This window comes from Thunnus thynnus, chromosome 3 (genome assembly GCF_963924715.1).
Source record: "Thunnus thynnus chromosome 3, fThuThy2.1, whole genome shotgun sequence".
NCBI lineage: Eukaryota > Metazoa > Chordata > Actinopteri > Scombriformes > Scombridae > Thunnus > Thunnus thynnus.
In genome coordinates, this window is record NC_089519.1 from 35,906,243 (window position 1) to 35,928,467 (window position 22,225).

General features: G+C 39.4%; 2 protein-coding genes across 2 annotated transcripts; one reads left to right on the plus strand and one right to left on the minus strand.

Moving 5' to 3' along the window:
• Positions 1-72: 72 nt before the first annotated feature.
• Positions 73-16,319, minus strand: LOC137180295 (SERTA domain-containing protein 2-like). Its single transcript, XM_067585609.1, has 2 exons — positions 15,969-16,319; positions 73-5,138 (listed from the first exon to the last, which is right to left on the minus strand). The coding sequence occupies exon 2, from the start codon at positions 5,132-5,134 to the stop codon at positions 4,139-4,141; it is 996 nt and encodes a 331-aa protein (XP_067441710.1). The 5' UTR covers positions 5,135-5,138; positions 15,969-16,319; the 3' UTR covers positions 73-4,138.
• Positions 16,320-18,923: 2,604 nt separating this feature from the next.
• On the plus strand, positions 18,924-21,566 carry LOC137180296 (E3 ubiquitin-protein ligase TRIM21-like). The gene has a single exon (XM_067585610.1). It carries the CDS (start codon positions 18,924-18,926, stop codon positions 20,568-20,570), a length of 1,647 nt encoding a protein of 548 aa, XP_067441711.1. The 3' UTR covers positions 20,571-21,566.
• The last annotated feature ends 659 nt before the right edge of the window (positions 21,567-22,225 follow it).

Below are 22,225 nucleotides of genomic sequence, written 5' to 3' on the forward strand. Positions count from 1 at the left end.
GCAGAAGATTTGGAGCCAAAAGTTTTCAGTGTTCAGGTTTGTTATCATGAAAAAAGACAAGAAAACAAAAGATGAGATTGTTTCCATTTATTGTAGAAAATATTACTGAAGTGGACCCCCCCCCCCCCCCTCCCCCTCGTCGGAGCTGAATCCTCATCTTACACATTCAAATATAATTCTCAGAAGAAGAAAATGTAATATTGCATAGGACAAGGCACAGATTCAAGGTCAGGCATGAAGCACAAATTAAAATCCATAAAAAAAACAAAAAACGACTGACCAGCGGAAACATTTCATCTTTCTGCTAATATCCAATAAAAACAATAAAAACCACAGCGGTGCTACAAACCACACACAAAGATGAAGAAGGTGTCTTTTTTGAGTCCAACCAATCCTTCATTCTCTGGATGGAAACGGAAGAAAAATACCCCCCCCCCCCCCAAAAAAAAAAAAAAAACCCAACAAAAACAACTTTCACTTCTGGATAAACAGCCTGGAGCCAGTTTTTCAAAACATGTCAGACTGGTGAATTAAATCTAAAAACCAAAAAAAACATTCTTAGTCTTGTGTTTTTGTTGATTTTAAAACATGAAAAACAGACAGATTTAGAAACATGGAGAGCTTCATACAGAAATCTCTGTATTTTATATGTACATATTACAGTATTTAATGTTTTTATTGTATTTTCACCCTTTTTATATTTCTGATCTGACAACCTGCTATGACGTCGTCTGTCCAGCAGATGGAGACATATCTGGTTTCAGTCTTGATCAGTTTGTATGTGAATCTGATATTGATGTTTGTCTGATCAATCTTGTCTGAATAAAAAAAAAATGACTCAAAATCAGCAACATCACTTTGATCCTGGATTAAAATTCAGATCAGATGTTTTTAAAAAACTGGCTCATCATTCATATAACTTGTCACACAAACACTGCGGCATAGGTTGAATTGAGGGCATCACTGAAATTCTAAAATATATATTACATAATATTTTAAAAAATCCAATCATTTATTAAATGACAATACATTTAATTGAAGGGATTTCCACCAAAAATTACGTCTATAAAAAAATCAACATTTTACTCTGTTGTTGTTTGATGAATTTTTCAAAGTTATTAACATTCAATCTAGACGTCAGTTTTGGTGGGTTTACCCTTAAAAAGAATACATTTTATGTCCTGTACAACAAAATATTAGTGTCCAGAGTTGCAATAAATATAAAAGAGAGATGACAGTTAATAAATAATTCATAGTTTGTGTGTTGTCTGTGTTGTCTGCAAAACAACGTACCTCCATTATTGCAATCTTACTTTTGCTTCTTACAACTGAGCCTTCGCATCATTGACTATGTATGTGTGTACAGTTAAAAATCTTGCAATTTGTCCCTACAAAGATATTTTTCCCCCCTAATATGATGTTAAGCTTTACAGATAATGACTTCAGGAAGAAATAAACTGTTTGGTTGAGTTAAACCTGAGTGGGTGAAGCAAACAAACCGCTAGAGCTGCGACTATTTTGATAATTGATTAATTGTTTTGAGTCATTTTTTAAGAGGAATGCCAAAGTTCTTTGATTCCAGCTTCTTAAATGTGAATATTTTCTAGTTTCTTTAGTCCTTGATGACAGTAAACTGAATATCTTTGTGTTGTGGACAAAACAAGACATTTGAGGACGTCGTCTTGGGTTTTGGGAAACACTGATCGACATTTGTCACCATTTTCTGACATTTTATGGACCAAACAACTAATCGATTAATCAAGAAAATAATCAACAGATTAATCGATAATGAAAATAATCGTTAGCTGCAGCTCTACAAACCACAATTAGACTGAAGCTCTTCTAAAAATGATACGATGAAGCTTAAAGAAAACGTTTCCAGCACATAACACCTCCCAAATCTGCAAATTGTTGTTTTTTACATTTCTGTTTGTGTACAGATGAAACTAATTAATGAGCTTGGCTTTAGTATTGATGGTAGGTGTATTTTTGAGCTTCGGACAAAGCCATGCTAGCTGTTTCCCCCTGCTTCCAGTCTAGTCTATGCTGAGCTAGGCTAATCACATCTAGCTATGTACTTCACACACAGACGTGAAAGTAAATAAACATTTTTCCCAAAATGTTTAAGTATAGTTTTAATGATTCTAACTAAAAAAGGAACTAAGCTATCTATGCTAGTTAATACCTGCTAGCAAAAAGAGCTTCAGCTGTCTAATCCTAAAATCAAACTCTCCAGCCTGCAGCGGTGAACTCATGAAACATTTCTGTGGGTTACTGGAGTTCCATGAACTGTGTTCATTCTTCTGAATATTTCTTATCCTGATATTTTTGCAGTTTTGGAATATCTTCTCTGTCATTTTCAACCAAAATACAAGCTAGCATAGAGGCTAGCTAGCACCTATTATTCATGATCTGGTTAGCTTTGGTAAAGTCACAAGCTAAAACTTACTAACTGAACCTCTGAAAATGTGTTTGGAAGTTTGAAAACACAGAAATGTCCTGAGAGCGGCTGGTGTGGCTAGTAGCTACAAACATACAGTTTATGTCAAAATAAATTATTTTGCGCTTATTGCACTTTGAGCACCTTCTGCCGGGAACGTTAGAGGTAAAACTGGTCAGTTTTCTACAAGTTCTTTGTAGCTTGTTAGCCCTTTGAAGTTAAAACCCGCCACAGGTGATGTGCAGATAGATGCTAATCTTACAACATGATGAATGCCATAAATGAGCTTGAATTGTTTTGTTCATTGGCTCCACCCCCATTGAGGTTTAATTTAACCAATCAGATTGTTTCTCTTGTGCAGCTAAAACTACCCAGCAACAGCGACAAAATGGTACCAGCTACAGTGGCGTAGTCGGTGTGGTTTCACATTCTTTGTTGACAAAATGAAATCCATATTGCATATCAGGTTCTGTAAATAATGAATGTCATGTAATTAGCAAACTGTATGTAAAATCATTCTGGACTGACTCTTCCGTTAGCGTTCATATCACTGGGTGATGATGAGCAACAGCAAAATGTGACCTTGTGATAAAAGAGGTTTAAAAAGGCACTGAATTGTTTTGTTTTCATAAATGTGTTTGAGATTTTTTTTTTCTCATTTAGAAAAACATGCAGACAGTAGAAAAGTCTCTGGATTTTTGTTTTCTTACAATTCTCGGACAGCGATAGAAAACTGGACGGTACTTCACACTGGCCTGATTCAACCTGGAGTTTCCCTGGAAGACAAAGACTGTGCTTCTGTTGGTTGTTGTTCCACTGTTGTAAGAACGTTATTCACATGCTGGATCTTCATAATGTAGCAAAGTGTGATGATGTGCTTCCAAATCCTTAAAAAGGACGGTTCACAATTTTTTCAGGTGTGTCTTAAAAACAGCAGTCAGGTGTACAAATGAACAATGAGAGAGGTTTTCCTCGCCGTAATCATTCCTCTTGTTCACACTGGATATTAAAAGTTCCTCTTCAAATGTTCTTTGTTCATTTGGGCTGCTGACTGCCTGAGAAATTGTGACCCCGTCCTTTGACTCAGTCATTGAAGCTGCTGTGCGTATCATTTTGACACATCAATATATCTTTGCTTTATAGTTATAATTACTATAAATAGATAATTGGTCGCCTCTACCTCACACACGTTAAAGGTCCAGTCACACCAGCATTTAAAACCAGCAGAAGTTTGTGGTTAATTCAGTTCATTTCAATGAAATCGCAATAATTAGCGGATTTGCTCACAAGGGCGAGTAAATCTGCAAAACGCTAATTTCTGCCGTCTTCACAGTGTGAACCAAAGAGTCCAAAATGGAGGACGCCATCGTAGCCGGTCAGCTTTGTTGCATCATCTACTTGTATTTAACTTCTTCTGTTGGAGTATAAACCGCTCCAGGAAAGAGACTTTCTGGTGTGACCGGGCCTTTATCCTTTTTTTTTTAAAACGTAAAAGAAAAATACTGGTATAAACAGGTTGAAGTTCACTCCTTCAACCACCTGCCGTCTCCTAATTCTCAACGTCAAACCTTCAGAAGAAGAACGACCTCCTGTCGATGTTAAAACTCTACACGCAGCAGCTTAAATCCTCCAGAGTTAAGGTCAGTGTGAAGTAACTTTAAAACAGACAAAATGAACAGAAAGTAATAAAATGTGTCCTCAGCTGCCCACCAGCACCTCCATGATGTGGTCCAGCTCAGCCAGGTCCATTTTAAAAGGCTGGTTCTGAGTGCCGGCCCCCGCCGCACCGTACCCGGACATCGACCGCACAAGGTCGTCCGCCATCACGACGGGGGCCATCTTGGTCGGCGGCGCTCCCAGCGGCGGTGGACAGGGGCCGAGGTCGTACATGGATGTGTCAATGTCTGTGAAAAGGACGTCGTCCAGGGCGAAGTCAGTCAGGAAGGCGCCCGTTGAGGACGGCGAGGTGTCTGTGGTGCTGGGAGGAAGAGGAAGAGGAGGAGGAGGTGGAGGAGGTTTCTCCAACCTGCCCTCCACGTCCTGAAAGCCCCGCCCCTCCTCCTTCATGACGACGTCGAACAGAACCCGAGCCGGAGGTGATGACTGCAGGCCCAAGGATGACGACGATAAAGACGAAGAGGAAGGACACAGCTCCTCGATCTCCTCCAGGGCCGTGGAGAAGCTGTCTTTGAGTGACGCTGAGGGCGGCGGCGGCCTCGGGGAGTGGTGCAGGTGGTGGTGATGGGCGGCGGAGGAGGAGGGCGGCAGGGTGAAGAACATCGGAAGGTCCTCCTCCAGCAGCGAGGCGGGAGTCAGGCAGGAGTCCAGCGCCGACAGCGAGGACGAGAGGATGCTGAAGGAGGACGAAGGCGGCGGAGGTTGCCGGTAGCCGACGTCCTCGAGGGCGGCGGCGGCAGGCGGCGCGGCAGAGAAGAAGAGCGCGCCAACACCTCCTTCCTGCCTGAAATCATCGTGGATGCGGCGAATGATGTTGTTGATGAGGACTCGGCGCTGCAGGTTGAGGTCGGCGCCCATCCGCGGTCCGTACAGCTTCATGAGGGACATGTTGAGGACGGTCTGACGCTGCAGAGTGTAGGACGCCTGCGACACGCCGCCGACGCCCAGAGGACGTCTGTCTTCCTCCAAACTGTCCTCATCCTCGTCCAGTTTCCGCTTCACCCCGTTACCCAACATAAATCTGTGGAAGAGAGACAGAAACACGTAAAGACGTCAGACAGTTTTTACTGAGAGAAACAGATAAACAGTCAGATTTGATTGATCTGTCAATTATTATCTTGATTAATCGATTAGTTGTTTGGTCCATAAAATATCAGAAATGGGTGAAAAATGTTGATAAGTGTTTCCCAAAACCCAAGATGACGTCCTCAAATATCTTGTTTTGTCCACAACTCAAAGATATTCAGTTAACTGTCATAGAAGACTAAAGAAACCAGAAAATATTCACAAATTCAGACATTTTTGTCTTGGAAAAATGACTCAAAATGATAAACCAATTATCAAAACAGTTGGTGATTAATAGTATTAATACTGAATATTAAAACTGGGTGAAAACTGAGCTTCAAAGTTCATTCTTGACCTCAGAAAAAGTGGTTTAAAGAAAAAAATCACTATAAACTATACAGTAATCCATTAAGATGTGGTTGAAAGCTCTGTAAAAAGCTTGTGAGTTGACCTTGAGTTACAATTATTTGTCTGTTTAGCGGGTATAATGTTTACTGGGTTGGTTAAGCTTGTTATCATGCTAACATTTGCTAAGAGCACTAAACAGCTGAGGCTGATGGGAATCTCACATCTTAACATTTGGAGCAGATGATGACGCTAAAATAAAGGATCAAAGTTTTACATCTTCAGGGGAACATGAACGTGTGAACCAAAGTTTGCAACGATTCATCCGATAGTTGTTGAGATATTTCAATAAAGAGCTGAAATGTCAACGTGTCATGGTGGCGCCAGAGGAAAAGTCAGAGGATCATCAAAACCAGTACGATTCATCCTCTGAGGAACATGAATGTCTGAATGATCCGTTCACAACCACCTTTCATCTAAACTGATTATTGCACACAATCTGCAGTTACATGTTTCATATTGTGCTCTTTGCTTTCTATTACAGGAAACACTCTGAGGATTATTGTAAACTGTGAAAAACACTTCAAACTTATCTCCTTTATCTTCCATTTTGGTGAACAATGATAATATGAATGTGACCAACAGGACCAACACCTGCCAGAAACAAAACCTCAGGAAGCTAAATGTCAAACCGCAGAACTGAAAGATGTGAAGTGTCAGTCAGAACGAAACTCTGCAGACAGACAACGAAAGATGACAGAGAATGTTTGGAGTCACGTAAAAGATCACAGACTCACAGTCTTGTGACAACAAAGTCACAGGTTTGAAACCCCCTAATCTGCAGGGGAAACTCTTCAGAGTGTGAAGGTGAAAGAACCGAAAAAAACACCCGAGATGCTGAGAAATACTGGAAAGTAAATGAAAGTAAAAGTTGCACGTTACATGACTGATAACATGTAAAGCTGGACGAGTCCACGTCTGGTTTACTGGAAGCCGAGTGGCTTCCTCATAAACTGTGATGAGAAACGTGTGTGTGTGTGTGTGTGTGTGTGTGTGTGTGTGTGTGTGTGTGTGTGTGTGTTGACAGTCAGCTGACCTGCTCACATGTGAGCGGCAGTCGGCTGACTGGGTGGGAGTCCAAAACCTTCTGACTTCTTGAACAACAAAACACAGGAAACAGGTGACTTCCGCCCAGAAGACCAAACACACACACACACACACACACACACGCGCACACACACACACACACACACACACACACACTCCTTCACTGTGCATTTCTGTAAAGATCCATAACACAATATTTCTCTTTTATTTTGTGAGAAGAAAGTTAACTACAGTGATTTTAATTAGAGCTGCAACTAATAATTATTCTCCTAAAACTCTCCGTTAATAGTTTACTCTATAAAATGTCAGTTAAAAAAGGTTCAAATGAAATAAAAATAAGATAAAATTAAGATCAAGTTAGATAAGAGTAAAGACAAAAGACAGAAAAACAATAGAGAGAAGATAAAGAGTCACAGTTTACTGTCATGTGACAAAGAAAAGCAAAAAATTATCACATTTTAGAATCAAAGTTTTTGGCATATTTGCTTAAAAATTGACTTCAGCAGTTATTCAATTATTACAATAGTTGCCTTCTGTTAAACACGTTTTCTTCTCTGACAACAGTAAATACAGAATGTGGTATAACATACAGCGTGATGATGACTTCTTCCAGCTGATTTAATGACAGAACACACACGGCAGTAAACTCACCTACATGCATGTGTAGAAAACCAAAATCAACATGGCTGCGCTCTCACAATATTCTGGTTCCCCATCAACAATATAAGACTCTTGTGTGGCTGCTCTTACATTTTTTTAATGAAATATTTCTCTAAAATCCTTCCTGTCTCTGCATATTAACTGGATTTTGTGTTTGTAATGTGTGAACCAGGAAGAGAAGAAAAGTTTAATACGTTCAAAAACATTATGAATCCTTTTGGCCAAACAGTCTGTCTGACCTTTGACCTGAAGGCATAAGGATGTCAAGGAGACATGAACAGACCTGGATGAACCTTCCTCCTGCTCAGCTCACCAACTCTGAAGCTGTAAATTTTTAGGAGAAGTTAAACAGCTCCTCTCTTTTTAAATGCACGTTAGAAAATGCTACTAAATGTGTAAACTGTTGACTTGTCTAACCCATGTTAACTTTTACTATGTTTAGAACAATTTAATTACTTTGATATTATGGAAACTCTGAGAATAAGAAAAACAAACGGAATATTTTGAGCATGTAAACGTAGTCATTGTTTCCAAGATGACGTCCTCAAATGTCGTGTTTTGACCACAACACAAAGATTTCAGTTTACTGTCAGAGAGACTAAAGAAACCAGAAACACATTTCAAAGAATTTTGGACACTTTTTCTTCAAAATTGACTCAAAACAATTAATCAATTATCAAAAAAAGTTGCCAATTAATTGTCTAAATCTTAGCAGCTCTAGTTTGACCTGTTGGCTTGAAAGAATAAGGTCGTTGTTGTGATCGGCACCGTTTTCCTGATGTTTTATTGACCAAGTGATTAATAAAAAAAAAAGATTAGCAGATAATTTGACATTAAAAACAGCTGCTAGTTGCAGCGGCAGTGTTATTATCGTTACTACTTTGGTTGATGGTGAGCGTAGGCGTGATACAGACAGCTGCTGTGTTTGGGGGAAGGGGATTGTTGGGATTTGAACCTGTGACCTCTCGATTCATTGGGTGAAAGCGCTGATAGTGGCTGAATTACAAACACACACACACACACACACACACACACACACACACACACACACACACTTCTTATACATGATTATTCATCAGCTCTCTGTCCTCCTCGATACTCTGAGCCATGCGGGGCCCCTCAGAGGGGCCATCTGCTCCGACACCCGGAGAGGACGAGGTGAAGAGGTGAAGGGTGACAGACATGGTGACAGACAGATGGGGGGGGGGGGGGATCCTCCCATATCATTTGTGGAAGTTGACATTTGGAGTAAAGATGAGAAAGAGAAGTGAAATCCTGCTACTATAGTTTGTTTACGTAGCTTCCTGAAAGCTGACCAATCAGAACAGAGTGGGCTCATCAGGAGGCGGGGCTAAAACGGCCTGTTTACAGACAGAGGCTGCACTGAGGGGCTGCATAAAGGACCAGTAGAAGATAAATAAGGATTTTTTAACTGCAAATCATGCAAAGTAGAGCTGGAAATGTGCAGAATGCATCCCCTTTAACATCTGACAGAACAATATATCAATGACAGAAAACACTAAAAGCAGAATATGTCCCCTTTAAAGTTGGATCAGCTGGCTGACGTTCAAATATTTCACCCTCCTCCTCCTCCTCCTCCTCCTCCTCCTCCTCCCTCCTGTCTGAAGATGAAGTAAAAATCCAAAAATAGTTTCAGAAAAAGCTGCATTTGTGGAAAAGAAGATCTGAGAGTTTTGTGAGGCTAAGAGGAGGCAGGTGTGTGTGTGTGTGTGTGTGTGTGTGTGTGTGTGGACTCGCATACCTTTCCATTGAGTAAACGATCAGAGCTGGTGTTGTGTTACAGCAGCTCTGCCTGCTCTCACAGAACAGAGTGAAGCCTCAGCACACATGACCACAGACCTCAGCTACCTGCCGTTCCCTCGTTTACAAACCCGCAATAACTGATCAGCTGACATATCATCAGCTTTTAAGTTTGCTTATTTCCACATCCAGCAGCAACATTATCATTCATGTGGAGTCGTGTTTCTGTCCACCTGAGTCCAATATTCTCTCTCTTTTCGCTCTGTTTCTGGAAAACGTTTGGGTGCGTTTTGGATTTAATAGCTTAACAATTAGATTTGCGATATGAAGGCGAGGTATTTTGTGAACACTGCAGCTCTTTACAAATCTTATATGTTGCCCATTTAAACTCTGGAGGCATCAAATAAAACCTCTGATACACCTTCAAGTCTTCTGACAACTAACCTGTGACATGTTTGAGATTCAACTCTTCTCTGCTGGCAGGACGACAGGCTACCAAAACCAGCGAGTCCAGAGTCATGTGACTTCGGTTTTCAAGCTCTGACTTGTTGGTAAGTTTGAGCCGAAATGACACAAATACTGTGTTTGGGATCAAAAGAAAAGAAGACAATCTTTGCAGGTGTGAGCTCACATCTAAAAAGACACACAGTTTGGACACTTGGACTCAAACGTGTGACGTGTGAGTGACGTGACGGCGTCCCCGCTGCCGCCGCTGCTGTTGGGTGTTAACATAAAGAGGTCAGCGTGTCACTGTCACACTGTGTGCAGTTGTTTCAATGAGCAGCAGCTGTTCCTTCACAGGAATTTTCTCTTGCTCAGCAGGATTCAGTGTTTAGTCATCCTGAGGACGGCCAGCAGGACCGACCGCCTTCCTTCTTTCCTTTCTTCCTCTTCTTCTTCTTCTTTTTTTTTTTTAGAAACAGTCCTGCAGTGCAGAGTGTGCAGGAGCTGATCCTGCACTGCGCCTGCTGCTGCAGAGCTGCAGGGCCTGATTTTTTTCCAACATAAACAGCGATACTATCAGAGCTGCAACCATTAGTCCAATTACAGGAAATTAATCCTCAACTATTTTGATAACTGAAAACAATAATTGGACCATTTTAGTTGTTTTTTTTTAAAGATAAATGTGAGGATTTAAAGCTTCTTCTATAAAATTCATTCCAGTCATTCTAATCTTTGTTTTGCATCATGTGTCAACTGTCTGAATCATGAAAATCAAGTTATTACGATATACACAAAAAGGTTATTTTTAGTCAAAAAGCAGCGTAGATGCTAGCCGCTACATTAGCTGTGACATGTTCAATGACGTCATTTATCGAATAAGAATCCTAAAGGCTAAAATAATGACATCTCAAAGACGTCTAATCGGCTTTTTGTTGGCTGAGAATGAATGTTCACGACCTGAAAATGAGCTCCGATGATGATGATGATCCTCTGTAAGTTAAAGTCACACTGAGGAGGAAGTACGGTTTGTGTCTTAAACACCAAACGGCGGGAAAACAATTCGGAAAAAAAAAGCTTAATTTTGCTTGAACAACGTGACAGCAAGAGACCGACAATCTTCAAGTGTTTCCACTCTGGAGAGTTTTCAAACAAGACCCAGTAAAAACCCAGAATATGGCGGCACCACGTACGAAACGCTAGCTAGAGAGCGTTCGGCCGACCAATGGCGTAACTTCATCAGTCAGACTTTAGTGTTTATTTATTGTAACCTGTGGACCAGATTTGATGTCTCAGACCACGTCCACACTAAACCGGCTAAATTTGCATCTTTTTCTTTCTCCGTTTTGGCCCTGCGACCAAACTAAACAGTCATTTTTCTCCCGCCAAAAAACGGAGCGTATCGTCGTCAGATCAGACGGTGGCAGCGGTGCGCTGTTTCATCGGAAGCGGACGAAGAAGCGCGACGATAAAGCGAGCGTCGTTCTCTTTTTGTTGTCTCCTCCGACAGCTTGTTTACCGTCTTTCCCTGCTCGAACTGTTCTGCTGCCATAAACCGAACGTCAGGAAGCTGCAGCTGTTTCTTCTTCGCTGGTTTTTTTTTCCTGTCTGACTTCCTCCTGCACATGCCCGGTAGGAGTTTTAATGTGGACGGAGATATTTGCAGAAACGAGCTGCTGTGGTTTCTTAAAAAAGATGATGTTTATCTACCAAACCGCCCACGTGCTGCTCCGCCTGACGTGCAGCAACACGTCGCTGCTGACTGACCTGCTTCTGTTTAAATTTACAGCAGTGAGTCAACTCGTAATCTATAAAAATCTGGCTTTCCAGTTTCTCATTTCTGATTGCACAAAAATCTGAACTTTCTCTAACTTTGTGTGGAAGGTTTTGTGTTTTTATGTGTGTGAGTTTGTTCCTCATTGCTGCTGCTGCTGCTGATAACTGTTGATCTGAGTGTTTAAAGGGAAACTTCAGGAAGTGAAGGTGGACTTTACTCACAGAAAAGGAATCGCTGTGTGTGTGTGTGTGTGTGTGTGTGTTTACTGCTGCTTCCTCAGCTCACTGCAGGATATTCCCCCCGCTGTGTGTGTGTGTGTGACTCATCATGTACAGTACCCGCAGCTTTAAAATGAAACGCAAACAAAAACATTTGCATCATTTCAGTCTCCTTTTAAACTGAAATTTTTGATAGCAGCCGTCTGCTTCCCTCATCTTCCAGACAGCACGAGTCATCAGTCTGTCAGCCTTGTTTTGTTTGTGTCACCGAACTTTCCGGCTTTCGTTTACTGTCTTCTGTTCGTACTCGTTGGGAAATTAAATGTTTCCTTATCTGCGGTTTACAAAAAGCAGTAGGCTGCGACAAAGCTGTTATTGTAGAAGAGAGAAGATAACGAAATCATTTAAGTTCAACTGACACCTACAAAAATGAACCAAAACAGGAAAAAAAGACAAAATTATTCCAAAAAGATAAACAAACACTGCCGTCTGAAAACGAATCAACTGTTTTGATAATCTATTAATCTCTAATATTCCAGATTGGGCCAAAAATCATCTTCTTTCTTTCAAAGTTTAAAGGCTGATTTTTACTTCAGAGTGAAAGTTGTAGAAACTAAATAGTTAAACGTTGGCCAAACATTTCACTAATCTGAGCCAGAACATTCAAAACAATCAAAATGATAAAATCTTTCCTCAACATCATGAAGTAAATTCCTGTTTCCTCAACAAAATAAATATCTTAATAGAAAAATGAAGTGTGATACAGAACAAAGTTGGTTACACGTCCAGTAACAAACAATAATGTAAGCATTTAAATTTAAACTAATTATACAAATGAAGACAATCACAATACAACCTGCAGAAACAAGTAAACAGTGAACGCATCGTCTCATTTCTGTTGCTGGTAGCGTTTCAACCTCGTTCATTTTGCTATTTTCTTCATTAAAGCAGCTAATTACCAGCTGAACATTTAAACTAACACTAGTTCTGCTAAAACTCTCTCCTTCTTTTAGCAACTTTCTTGCTAATCCCACAGTTGTTTACATGCTAATCACATCTGCTAGCTGCTTTAGCTTAGCCGTTAGCAATAGCTTCTTCTTAGTTTAATTATATCGAACACTTTTCAATATGTTTACTCAGGTTTTGTGTTGAAGTTGTGCTTTTTTTCTGACATTTTATAGACAAAACGATGAATCAAGATACTAATCAGCAGATTAATTGATAATTGTTAGCTGCAGTTAGTTTATTTAGCTGACCCCATTCACAACTTTTTCTCCGTCTGTTTACCGCAGATATCCGACGTCATAACAGTATATAAATAACAGAAAAGCAGAAAAAGCAGAAAAAGCAGAAAAAGCAGAAAAAGCATGATATGACTCCTTAAAAAAGGAAAACACTCCCATTTTTCCAGCTCTTCTGGTCTGAATGTGCTTATTGTGAGTCGCTTGGGACAAAATGAACGTAAGAAAGAAGTAACACAGCTGCACTTCATCTTCGACTGTGTCTTCGTCGCGGTGTTGACCCTCAGAGTGTGTGTGTGTGTGTGTGTGTGTGTGTGTGAGTCCAATGTCGAGGCCTTACATAATAATACACACAGAGTGCTGATTGTACTGAGAGCAGAGTCTGTCAGTCTGCTCAGACTCTCCGTGACTCCGCCTGCTGCTGCCGCCGCCGCTCCACCACATTCTTCTCTTTAAACCTCGGCCCGACACCAAGAAACATACTGCACGCTGACCTTTGACCCCTCAGCTGCCAATCTGTGTCACCGGCAGCGCAGCCAGAGTAAACACAAACTCAGGACACTTGATTTAACACGCAGCCTTCATGGAAAACACACCTCTCTGCATGTCTGACAGCAGCTTTTTACACTTTACTTCTTCTTTCTTTGAATTACTTCAACAATCTTGAACATGAAGATCTTTAAGAAGCTTTGTTTTTATTTCCTTTATTACTGAACTGTAACTGGATTTCTAGTCTGTTATCTTGTATTTAGGTCTCTGTTTTTTTCTTTTAATTGTCATTTTAATGTTTTTAATTCATTATATAAAACGCTTTCAATTTCTCTTGTGTTTGAAATCAGTGAAACAAAGATTTACACCCTCAGATGTCTTTAATGCGCCTGTAAACTGAATTTATTATTGGAAAATTGATCAGTTAATTATTTATGGAGGTAAACAAGTAAACATTTCCAGCTTCTCAAACTGTAAGGTTTTTGAAGTTTGGGTTTGTTTTTTTAACTGATATTCAGAGAATTTATTTATTTATTTATTTATTTATTATTTTATCATCATTTTATTGATCTTTTTTCTCTCTTCTCTGCTTTAACGTCACTGCCATTTGTAAACCGCTATGTATTGATTTACTTGTTATTTATTATTATTATTATTGTTTACTTTTGTTTTTATGTTAAACTGTGACTGTGTGGGACGGGAGATGTGAAGGAAAAGTTGGTTTGAAAGTTATAAAAAGTAAAAAAATACGCTTTTGTGAAGCTGCTTTGAAATATTTCAGTAAAACTAATTTAAAAAAAGCTTGAACACAAATACTGAGAGAAGTCGAAGTCTCAGTTTAGCAGTGAATGAATGAAGCGTACGCGCCGAGTGGAGTGAAAGTGAAAGGAGCTGAAGCGTCGTGATAAACTGAGCTGTAATCATCAGCTGAAAGAAGTTAGCGGCAGTTCAAACATAAACAACGTCAGTCAAAGTGTCTGAAGTGAAGTTTGTTTTGTTGTTGTTTAAAAAGGTGAAAACACGAGAAGTGAAAGGAGTTGAAGTGTCAATCCAAGTGTGATCATTGTTAAAATGTCAGCTGAAGAGAAAGATGATGATGATTAAGTGGTTTTAACATTATTTTTTGGCCGTTAACAGACAACAAAAACTATTAATTGAATGAAAAATAATGAATATATTAGTTGGGTTCAACTTTATTTTACAGGTCTGTAATTTTCTAAGAATTTTCATAGAGGTTTTGTGGAAAGGACGACGTATTTTAGCGCTAATTCAAGACAAATACAGACAAAAGTTATTTGAGTTTAGTTTATAGAGCTCAACCGATTATTATTTATTGACTGTTTTGATAATCAAATAGTCGTTTTGAGTCATTTTCTGGTTCCAGCTTCTTAAACGTGAATATTTTCTGGTTTCTTTAGTCATCTGTGACGGTAAACTATTTAAATATCTTTGTCTTGTTGGATAAAACAAGACATTTCATGTTGCATCATTCTGGGAATCAGTCATCGACATTTTTCATCATTTTCTGACATTTTCTGGAACTAATCAGTTAATCCAGATAAGAATCGACAGATTTGTTGATAATGAAAATAATCGTTAGTAGCAGCCCTAATTAATTATTATTTAATCATTAGAAACTTCAGTCTTAACTGTATGTTAAAATACAACTTGCTTATTTTTCATTTTCAGCTGATTAAAAGACTTTCTAGTTTAGATCATGGATTGATTAGAATTAATCAGAAGTGTACTAACTGAATATTGCCTCTATTTTTTTCCATCATTAGTAACAAATTATATTATTCATTCCTGGAAACTACCAGCAATGAATACAGGAAATACAAAGTACAAGTACAAATTACAATAAGATGATATGTTTGTTGAAATAATAAATATTGCAGTTGGTTTGACTCTCATAACTTTATGTCTTCTTTAAACATCATTTCACCCTTTTCTGTTATGCTTTGGTATATTTATGGATAATCATACACAAAATATTTACAGCTACTCAAGAATTCATGTTTGTAAAGATGCAACGGTGTCTGACAGCAATGTTATTGTTTCTTTTGATGTTACTGACATAAAATATATATATTCTAATTAAAGTATCTCTGTTGCTGAGTATCACACACAAACCACAAGCTCACATGGGGACATTTAACGGTAATTTCCAGTTTCACCAAAGAGGACAAACAGCGAAAAAAATCACTATAAACTCGCTATTGATCACCTATCATCAACTAATACAATTATATTGTGTCTTTAAAAAGATATGATCACAATCGTGCTCAGTTTTAAGATAAGAAGACTAAAGTTTGCATAAACTACTGCGGATGAACCAGCGTTCCCAGTTACAAAGCTGTCAGAGCAGCAGCTGGTTTGCAAGACCCTCCGGGACCTCCAGGCCACCGGCTGCTCTCGGCCACCTGCCCGACCACCAGGCACCCTCACCCAGCCAAAGCCTGCACACAGGACCGGGGGGGCGGAGGATTATTTCTAATTTTGTTTCTATATAATAATCTTTCTGTTTCTGATTATAAAGCAGCTCCGGTGTGGATAAAGGTGTGCTGAGAGGTGAACTTAGTGTAATTATTAGTAACACAGCTTTCATTTTTCTCCGTTAAGTTGCAATAAAAACAGACTGTGCGGGCAGTTAGCCGGAAAACCGCCCCGGTGCTCGGTGAGATAAATAAAAAACTATGTTCTGGGTATTTAAAGGTGTCGGTTGTTGCTGCTGGTGTGTCACTCACCACATGTAGTCCCATCCAGGGTCTCCTCTGCTGCATTGGGTGTCGTCGGTGACCGGTGAGGCCCGGAGCGGAGCGGCGGACGGTCAGGAGGAGGAAGAACATGGAGGAGAAACGAGCCGTTAGTCCGTTCGTTCGTTTCGTTTGTTTGTTTGTTTGTTTGTTTGTTTGTTTGTCTGAACTCCGCCGTCGTCCCCGCGGCCGCCTCGACCTCAGCTCCCACCGAGCTTCACACACAATGGCGAAGCGGAGAGGAGGAGGAGGAGGAGGAGGAGGAGGAGGAGGAGGAGGAGGAGGGGCAGCAGCAGCAGGAGGAGGAGAAGTGTCACCGAGGCACGAGCGAAAAGACAGCGAGAAGATGGCACTAACAGCGTTTCCGGTTACAGGTTTCAAACTAAAAGAACTTCTATGCGCATGCGCAGACCGTGACTGCGCCGCGGGTACCCATAATAAAAAAGTACATTTTATTTATAGATTTAGTTTAATGTTGGGAGGATGAAGATATATATATATATATATATAAATATAACAGTACAAGCTGTTACAGTTTTAATTGCTTTTTGTTTTAGAGAGTGTTGAATTGAATAAATGTAATGTTTAATATCTTTGCTAAAGGCAATAACGCATCGTTTCTCACCTGTAATTTTACTAAAATGGATATGGAATTTGGCTGTTGTAACAAAGATTTATCATGTAAACATAAGTGCCTGTTGCAGTTGCTCCTGCTCGTTTTCTTTACCTTTGCACATTACGATTAATTTACTGTTAAATTACTGTTCATTGACTTGGCACGTTTCCATTTTTGCACTTTTGTCCATACTGTGATTCTACCTCACACATTACTTTTTGTACATTTGCATTTGTACGTTTTTATATCCTCTTAATGTGTATTTATTAGTATTACTATTTATTTTTATAGGAGTTTTTACTTATTGACTTCCTATTTCCTAATTGTATGTTGAGCAATTGTAATAAAGCAATTTCACTACGGGGATCAATAAAGTTTTTCTGATTCTGTTTCTGATTCTGAAATGTTATTTTACGAACACTGGGTGAGTACAGAAGAAACGTTTACTGTGTTTTTAAAAGGTTTTAACATAAAACTTCAGCTTTACTCAGAAAGAAAATTTCATGATTTTTATCACAGAATTAATCTTATCAAAATGACATTTCAGTTCTGTGCAATTCTAAATTGCTCATCTTTATATTCCAGTAATCATACGATGAATAATCAAAACTTCTGTAAATAAATTGTCTTTCTTTTTTTCACACTACGTACAATAGATGTTGTCTCTTGAGGATTCCTGTCATTTTTTCCGCCCTCCAACCTGTTGTTGGAGCCTGGCATCATTCTTGCAGTCATACTTTGATATGTTTAAGAATATTATGAATAATTCATTAATTAAAGCAAAATATAGAAATTGTATCTGCATGAGGTCGAAAAAAAAATCTTGGTCGTTGTCAACCATCTTTCAGCTGGTTTTGTGTTTGGTGAGGGAACGTTTGTAGAAGTTAAAAATGTGTCTTTGAAATAACTGTTGATTTAACAGCAACTTTGACCAGACGACATTTGTTGGACTCAGTTCAAGGAAAAGAGAAAAAGAAGTTAATAGTTACTTAAAAACCTCAGCAGTGAAAACTGGCTGCCTGCACAGTTCAGGACTCGGCTGTCCAAAACTTTTACTTTCACTTTAAATCTGAGGTGTATTTTTATGTATTTATTTCTTTATTTATTGATCACCTATGAAAAAAAAACTCTTTAAACACACATAATTAAGCTAAGCAACACCTTTCCACATGTCTTACTCCTCCCACCTATCAGGTACAGTATCATCTTTGCTCCATGATATTTCACAATAATGCTGTAAATCAGAAACATAAAACATCTCCCAAATAGAGCTGCAGTAAGAGGAGGAACAGAACTGGAAAGATAAGAGAGCTGCAACGTCACTCTGCAGAAATGAAACTGAAAGTTTGTCAGAGCGACAGCAGAGCTGCAGTCGAGTCTCTCCACTTCTGTCCAAATAAAAATTAAACTGAGTTCATCAAGTCTTTCTCAACAACACAGCAGAGTCTCTGCCAAACACTGGTGAGTACAACTGATCATATTTAATGTTTCAACAACCAGCTTTAACACAGCAGACAGGAAGTTCCACTCTTTTCATTTCATACTGACACTTGTGAAATTAGTGACAATATAACTAAAGATGTTTTTACACAGATTCAGTGAAACAACTTTAATTGTTTTTTAAACAGTCTCTCTGTGTCAGTTCTCAGGACTTTTGTAACTTGTAACTGAATCTCTGTGGTTTGGAGTTCAGCTTCACTCCAACCTTCCTGGTCTTATTACTATTTACTGATCACTTCCTACAGACACACTGCATTCTATTTCCTGTAGCTGTTTCACATTAAAAGCTTTTCACCAGTGAACCCGAAGGAGGCTTTTATTTTGAAGCAGCTGGAGGAAATAAAATGTGTTTGTCGCAAACTTAGAACAGCTTTGTTAGCAGTGCTATTCTTCAATAATTATTCTTCTATACAACAAGATATGGACATATTCTGTGTTATATTGTCAGCAGATCAGTTTTAAATATTTGAACGAAGAATAGTACAAGCAGAAACAGCCACAATGAGCTGTTAGATAAAGAGCTGCAGATGAGTCCCTTACTGTGTTTGTGTAAACCAGCTCACACCCAACATTAAAGGTGAACAAGGCCTTTAACCTGGCTATGCAGCACTGTAGAAAATTATCTACGTTTGCCAGCTCGTCTTAAATGGTTAAGGTTGCTCACGACTTGATTTGATGAAAGTATCTCTATCCCTATTGAAACACGCCATGTTTGATTCTAAATTATTCTACATAATATCACACTATAATTGAACAGTAACCATACATCTCTCTTTTTAAACAAATAGAATAAAAGATGTCTTCCTTTTCTTTCTTCTCAGTGTGTAGATATGTCTGCTGCCAGCTGTCTGCGATCTGAAGATCAGTTTCTGTGCTCCATCTGTCTGGATGTGTTCACTGATCCAGTCACCACACCATGTGGACACAACTTCTGCAAAAACTGCATCAATAAATACTGGAATGTTAATGTCCCTTCCCAGTGTCCCGTGTGTAAAAAGGTTTTCAACACAAGACCTGAGCTTCACGTCAACACTTTCATCTCTGAGATGGTTTCTCAGTTCAGACAGGAAGCTCAACAGAAAGCCAGCAGCAGCAGCTCAGAGCAACAAGCTGCCAAACCAGGAGAAGTTCCCTGTGACGTCTGTACTGGAACCAAACTGAAGGCCCTGAAGTCCTGTCTGGTGTGTCTGACCTCCTACTGTGAGACTCACCTGGAGCCTCATCTGACAGTTTCAGGCCTGAAAAGACATCAGCTGATGGACCCTGTGGAGAACCTGGAAGACAGGATGTGTATGAAGCACGATAAACCTCTGGAGCTGTTCTGTAAGACCGACCAGACATGTGTCTGCATGCTCTGCTCTGTTTTAGACCACAAGACACATGATGTTGTTCCTCTGAAAGAAGAATATGAAGGAAAGAAGGCAGAGCTGGGGAAGACAGAGGCTGAAACTCAGCAGATGATCCAGAAGAGACGACTGAAGATTCAAGAGATCAAACACTCAGTTGACCTCAGTAAGGAAGATGCAGACAGAGAGAAAGCAGAAGGTGTTCAGGTCTTCACCGCTCTGAAGGAGTCTGTTGAGAGAAGCCTGAATGAGCTCATTGAGACGATTGAAGAGAAGCAAAGAACGACAGAGAAACAGGCTGAAGACTTCATCAAAGAGCTGGAACAGGAAATCTCTGATCTGATGAAGAGAAGCTCTGAGGTGAAGCAACTCTCACGCTCTGAAGACCACCTCCACCTCCTCCAAAACTTCCCGTCCCTGAAAGCTGCTCTACCCACCAAAGACTGGACAGCGGTCAGCGTCCGTCCACCATCATATGAGGGGACTGTGGTGAGAGCTGTGACTCAGCTGGAGGAGACGCTCAGTAAAGAGATGAAGAAGCTGCTCGTTGAGGTCGAGCTGAAGAGGGTCCAGCAGTATGCAGTGGATGTGACTCTTGATCCTGATACAGCATATTTCTGGCTCATCTTGTCTAATGATGGGAAACAAGTAAATCATGGTGATGTGAAGAAGAATCTCCCAGACAACCCAGAGAGATTTACACGTTATGCTAATGTTTTAGGAAAGCAGAGTTTCTCTTCAGGCAGATTTTACTTTGAGGTTCAGGTTAAAGGGAAGACTAAATGGACTTTAGGAGTGGCCAGAGAGTCCATCAACAGGAAGGGACAAATCCCACTGAGCCCTCAGAATGGTTACTGGACTATATGGTTTAGAAATGGAAATGAGTACAAAGCTCTTGCTGGCCCTTCAGTCCGTCTCTCTCTGCAGTCTCAGCTTCAGAAGGTGGGGGTGTTTGTGGATTATGAAGAGGGTCTGGTCTCCTTTTATGACGTAGATGCTGCAGCTCTTATCTACTCCTTTACTGGCTGCTCCTTCACTGAGAAACTCTACCCATTCTTCAGTCCCTGTAATAATGCAGGTGGTAAAAACTCTGCCCCTCTGATCATCTGTCCTGTCAATCAAACTGCCTGAGTCAATACCAGGATGCTGATGGATTAGACCCAAAATTTACTTGAGCTTTAAGAATATTAATTTATTAATGACCTATTTTATAAATAATGTTTAATAAATTTACCACAAGTGACCCACTGCATTATTTACTCTGCACCTGTCTGTGAGGTGAACTACTTGATATACAGTTAGCTAGTTTAGTCCAGTGGTTCCCAACTTAGGGGTCAGGCCCCTCCAAAGGGTCAGCAGATAAATCTGAGGGGTGGTGAGATGATTAATGGGAGAGGAAAGAAGAAAAAACAAAGTTCTGATACACAAATCTGTTTTCAGTTTTTGGACTTTTTCTCTAATCCATTGGTTTCATCTTTAACAATGTGTTGTATTTTAAAAGCTTGTTATATTATCCATTGTGTCAAATCTTCACCTGAAAAATAACTAGCTGTTAAATAAATGTAGTGGAGTAGAAAGTACAATATTTCCCTCTGAAATGTAGTGGAGTGGAAGTATAAAGCAGCATCACATGGAAATACTCAAGTTAACACTCAAGTACCTCAATACTGTACTTTACTACAGTACTTGAGTAAATGTACTGAGTTACTTTCCACCACTGGAAACTACTCTAAACTGTTTGTAGCAGTGATTTGAATCTTTGTCTCAGAGTTACTGAGGTTTGTACAAATTGTAAATGTTTCCCTCCATGTGTCCAGCAAAGGTTTGTATAACAGCAAACATCAGAGGGAGGACAGTTTGTTACACACCTCTCAACTTCCTCATCTCATTCAGCGACAACTATAGGAAAGAAGAAAATACAAAAATTACATGAAGTTGTTTTAGCAGGTTTTAACACAAAACTTCAGATTTACTCAAAAAGAAATTTTCATGATTTTTATTTCATAATGATTCTTATCAAAATGAAATTTCAATTTTGTGTAATTCAAAATTCCTTATGTCTATATTCCAGCAATCATACAATGAATAATCAAACCTTTGTAAATAAATTGTCTTTCTTTTCTTTCACACTATGTACAATGGATGTTGTCTCTTGAGGATTCTTGTCATTCTTTGCTTTGCCAGTTTTCTGCCTTCCAACCTGTTGTTGGAGCCTGGCATCATTCTTGCAGTCATACTTTGATATGTTTAAACATCTCATGAAGAATTAATTAATTAAAGCAAAATATAGATATTGTATCTGCATGAAGGAGTTTTTAACTGTCTTACACCTTGTTTTGTGTTTGGTGAAGGAAACTGGAAAAGGTTTGTAGAAGTTAAAAACGTGTTTTTGAAAGAACTGTTGATTTTCTTTCTTAAGATTTTTTTTGGCCCTTTATTGGATAGAGGATAGTGAAGTGACAGACAAGAAACAAGGGAAGAGAGATGGGTACGACATGCAAAGCAGGCCCTTGGCTGGAATCAAACCAGCGATGTTGTGGTTACGTATGTGGCGTGCACTGCCAGGGTGCTCCATAACTGTTGATTTAACAGTAACTTCGACCAGACTACATTTGTTGAACACAGATCAAATAATAGACAAAAATAGGTTAATAGTTACATGAAAAGCTCAGCTCAAAACTGGTTGCCCAAAACTTTCACTTTAAATCTAAAACAGGGTGTGTTTGTTTTTTTGGATCACCTTGTGAAAAACCTCAAACTTAAAACAGACGTAATTAAGCTAAGCA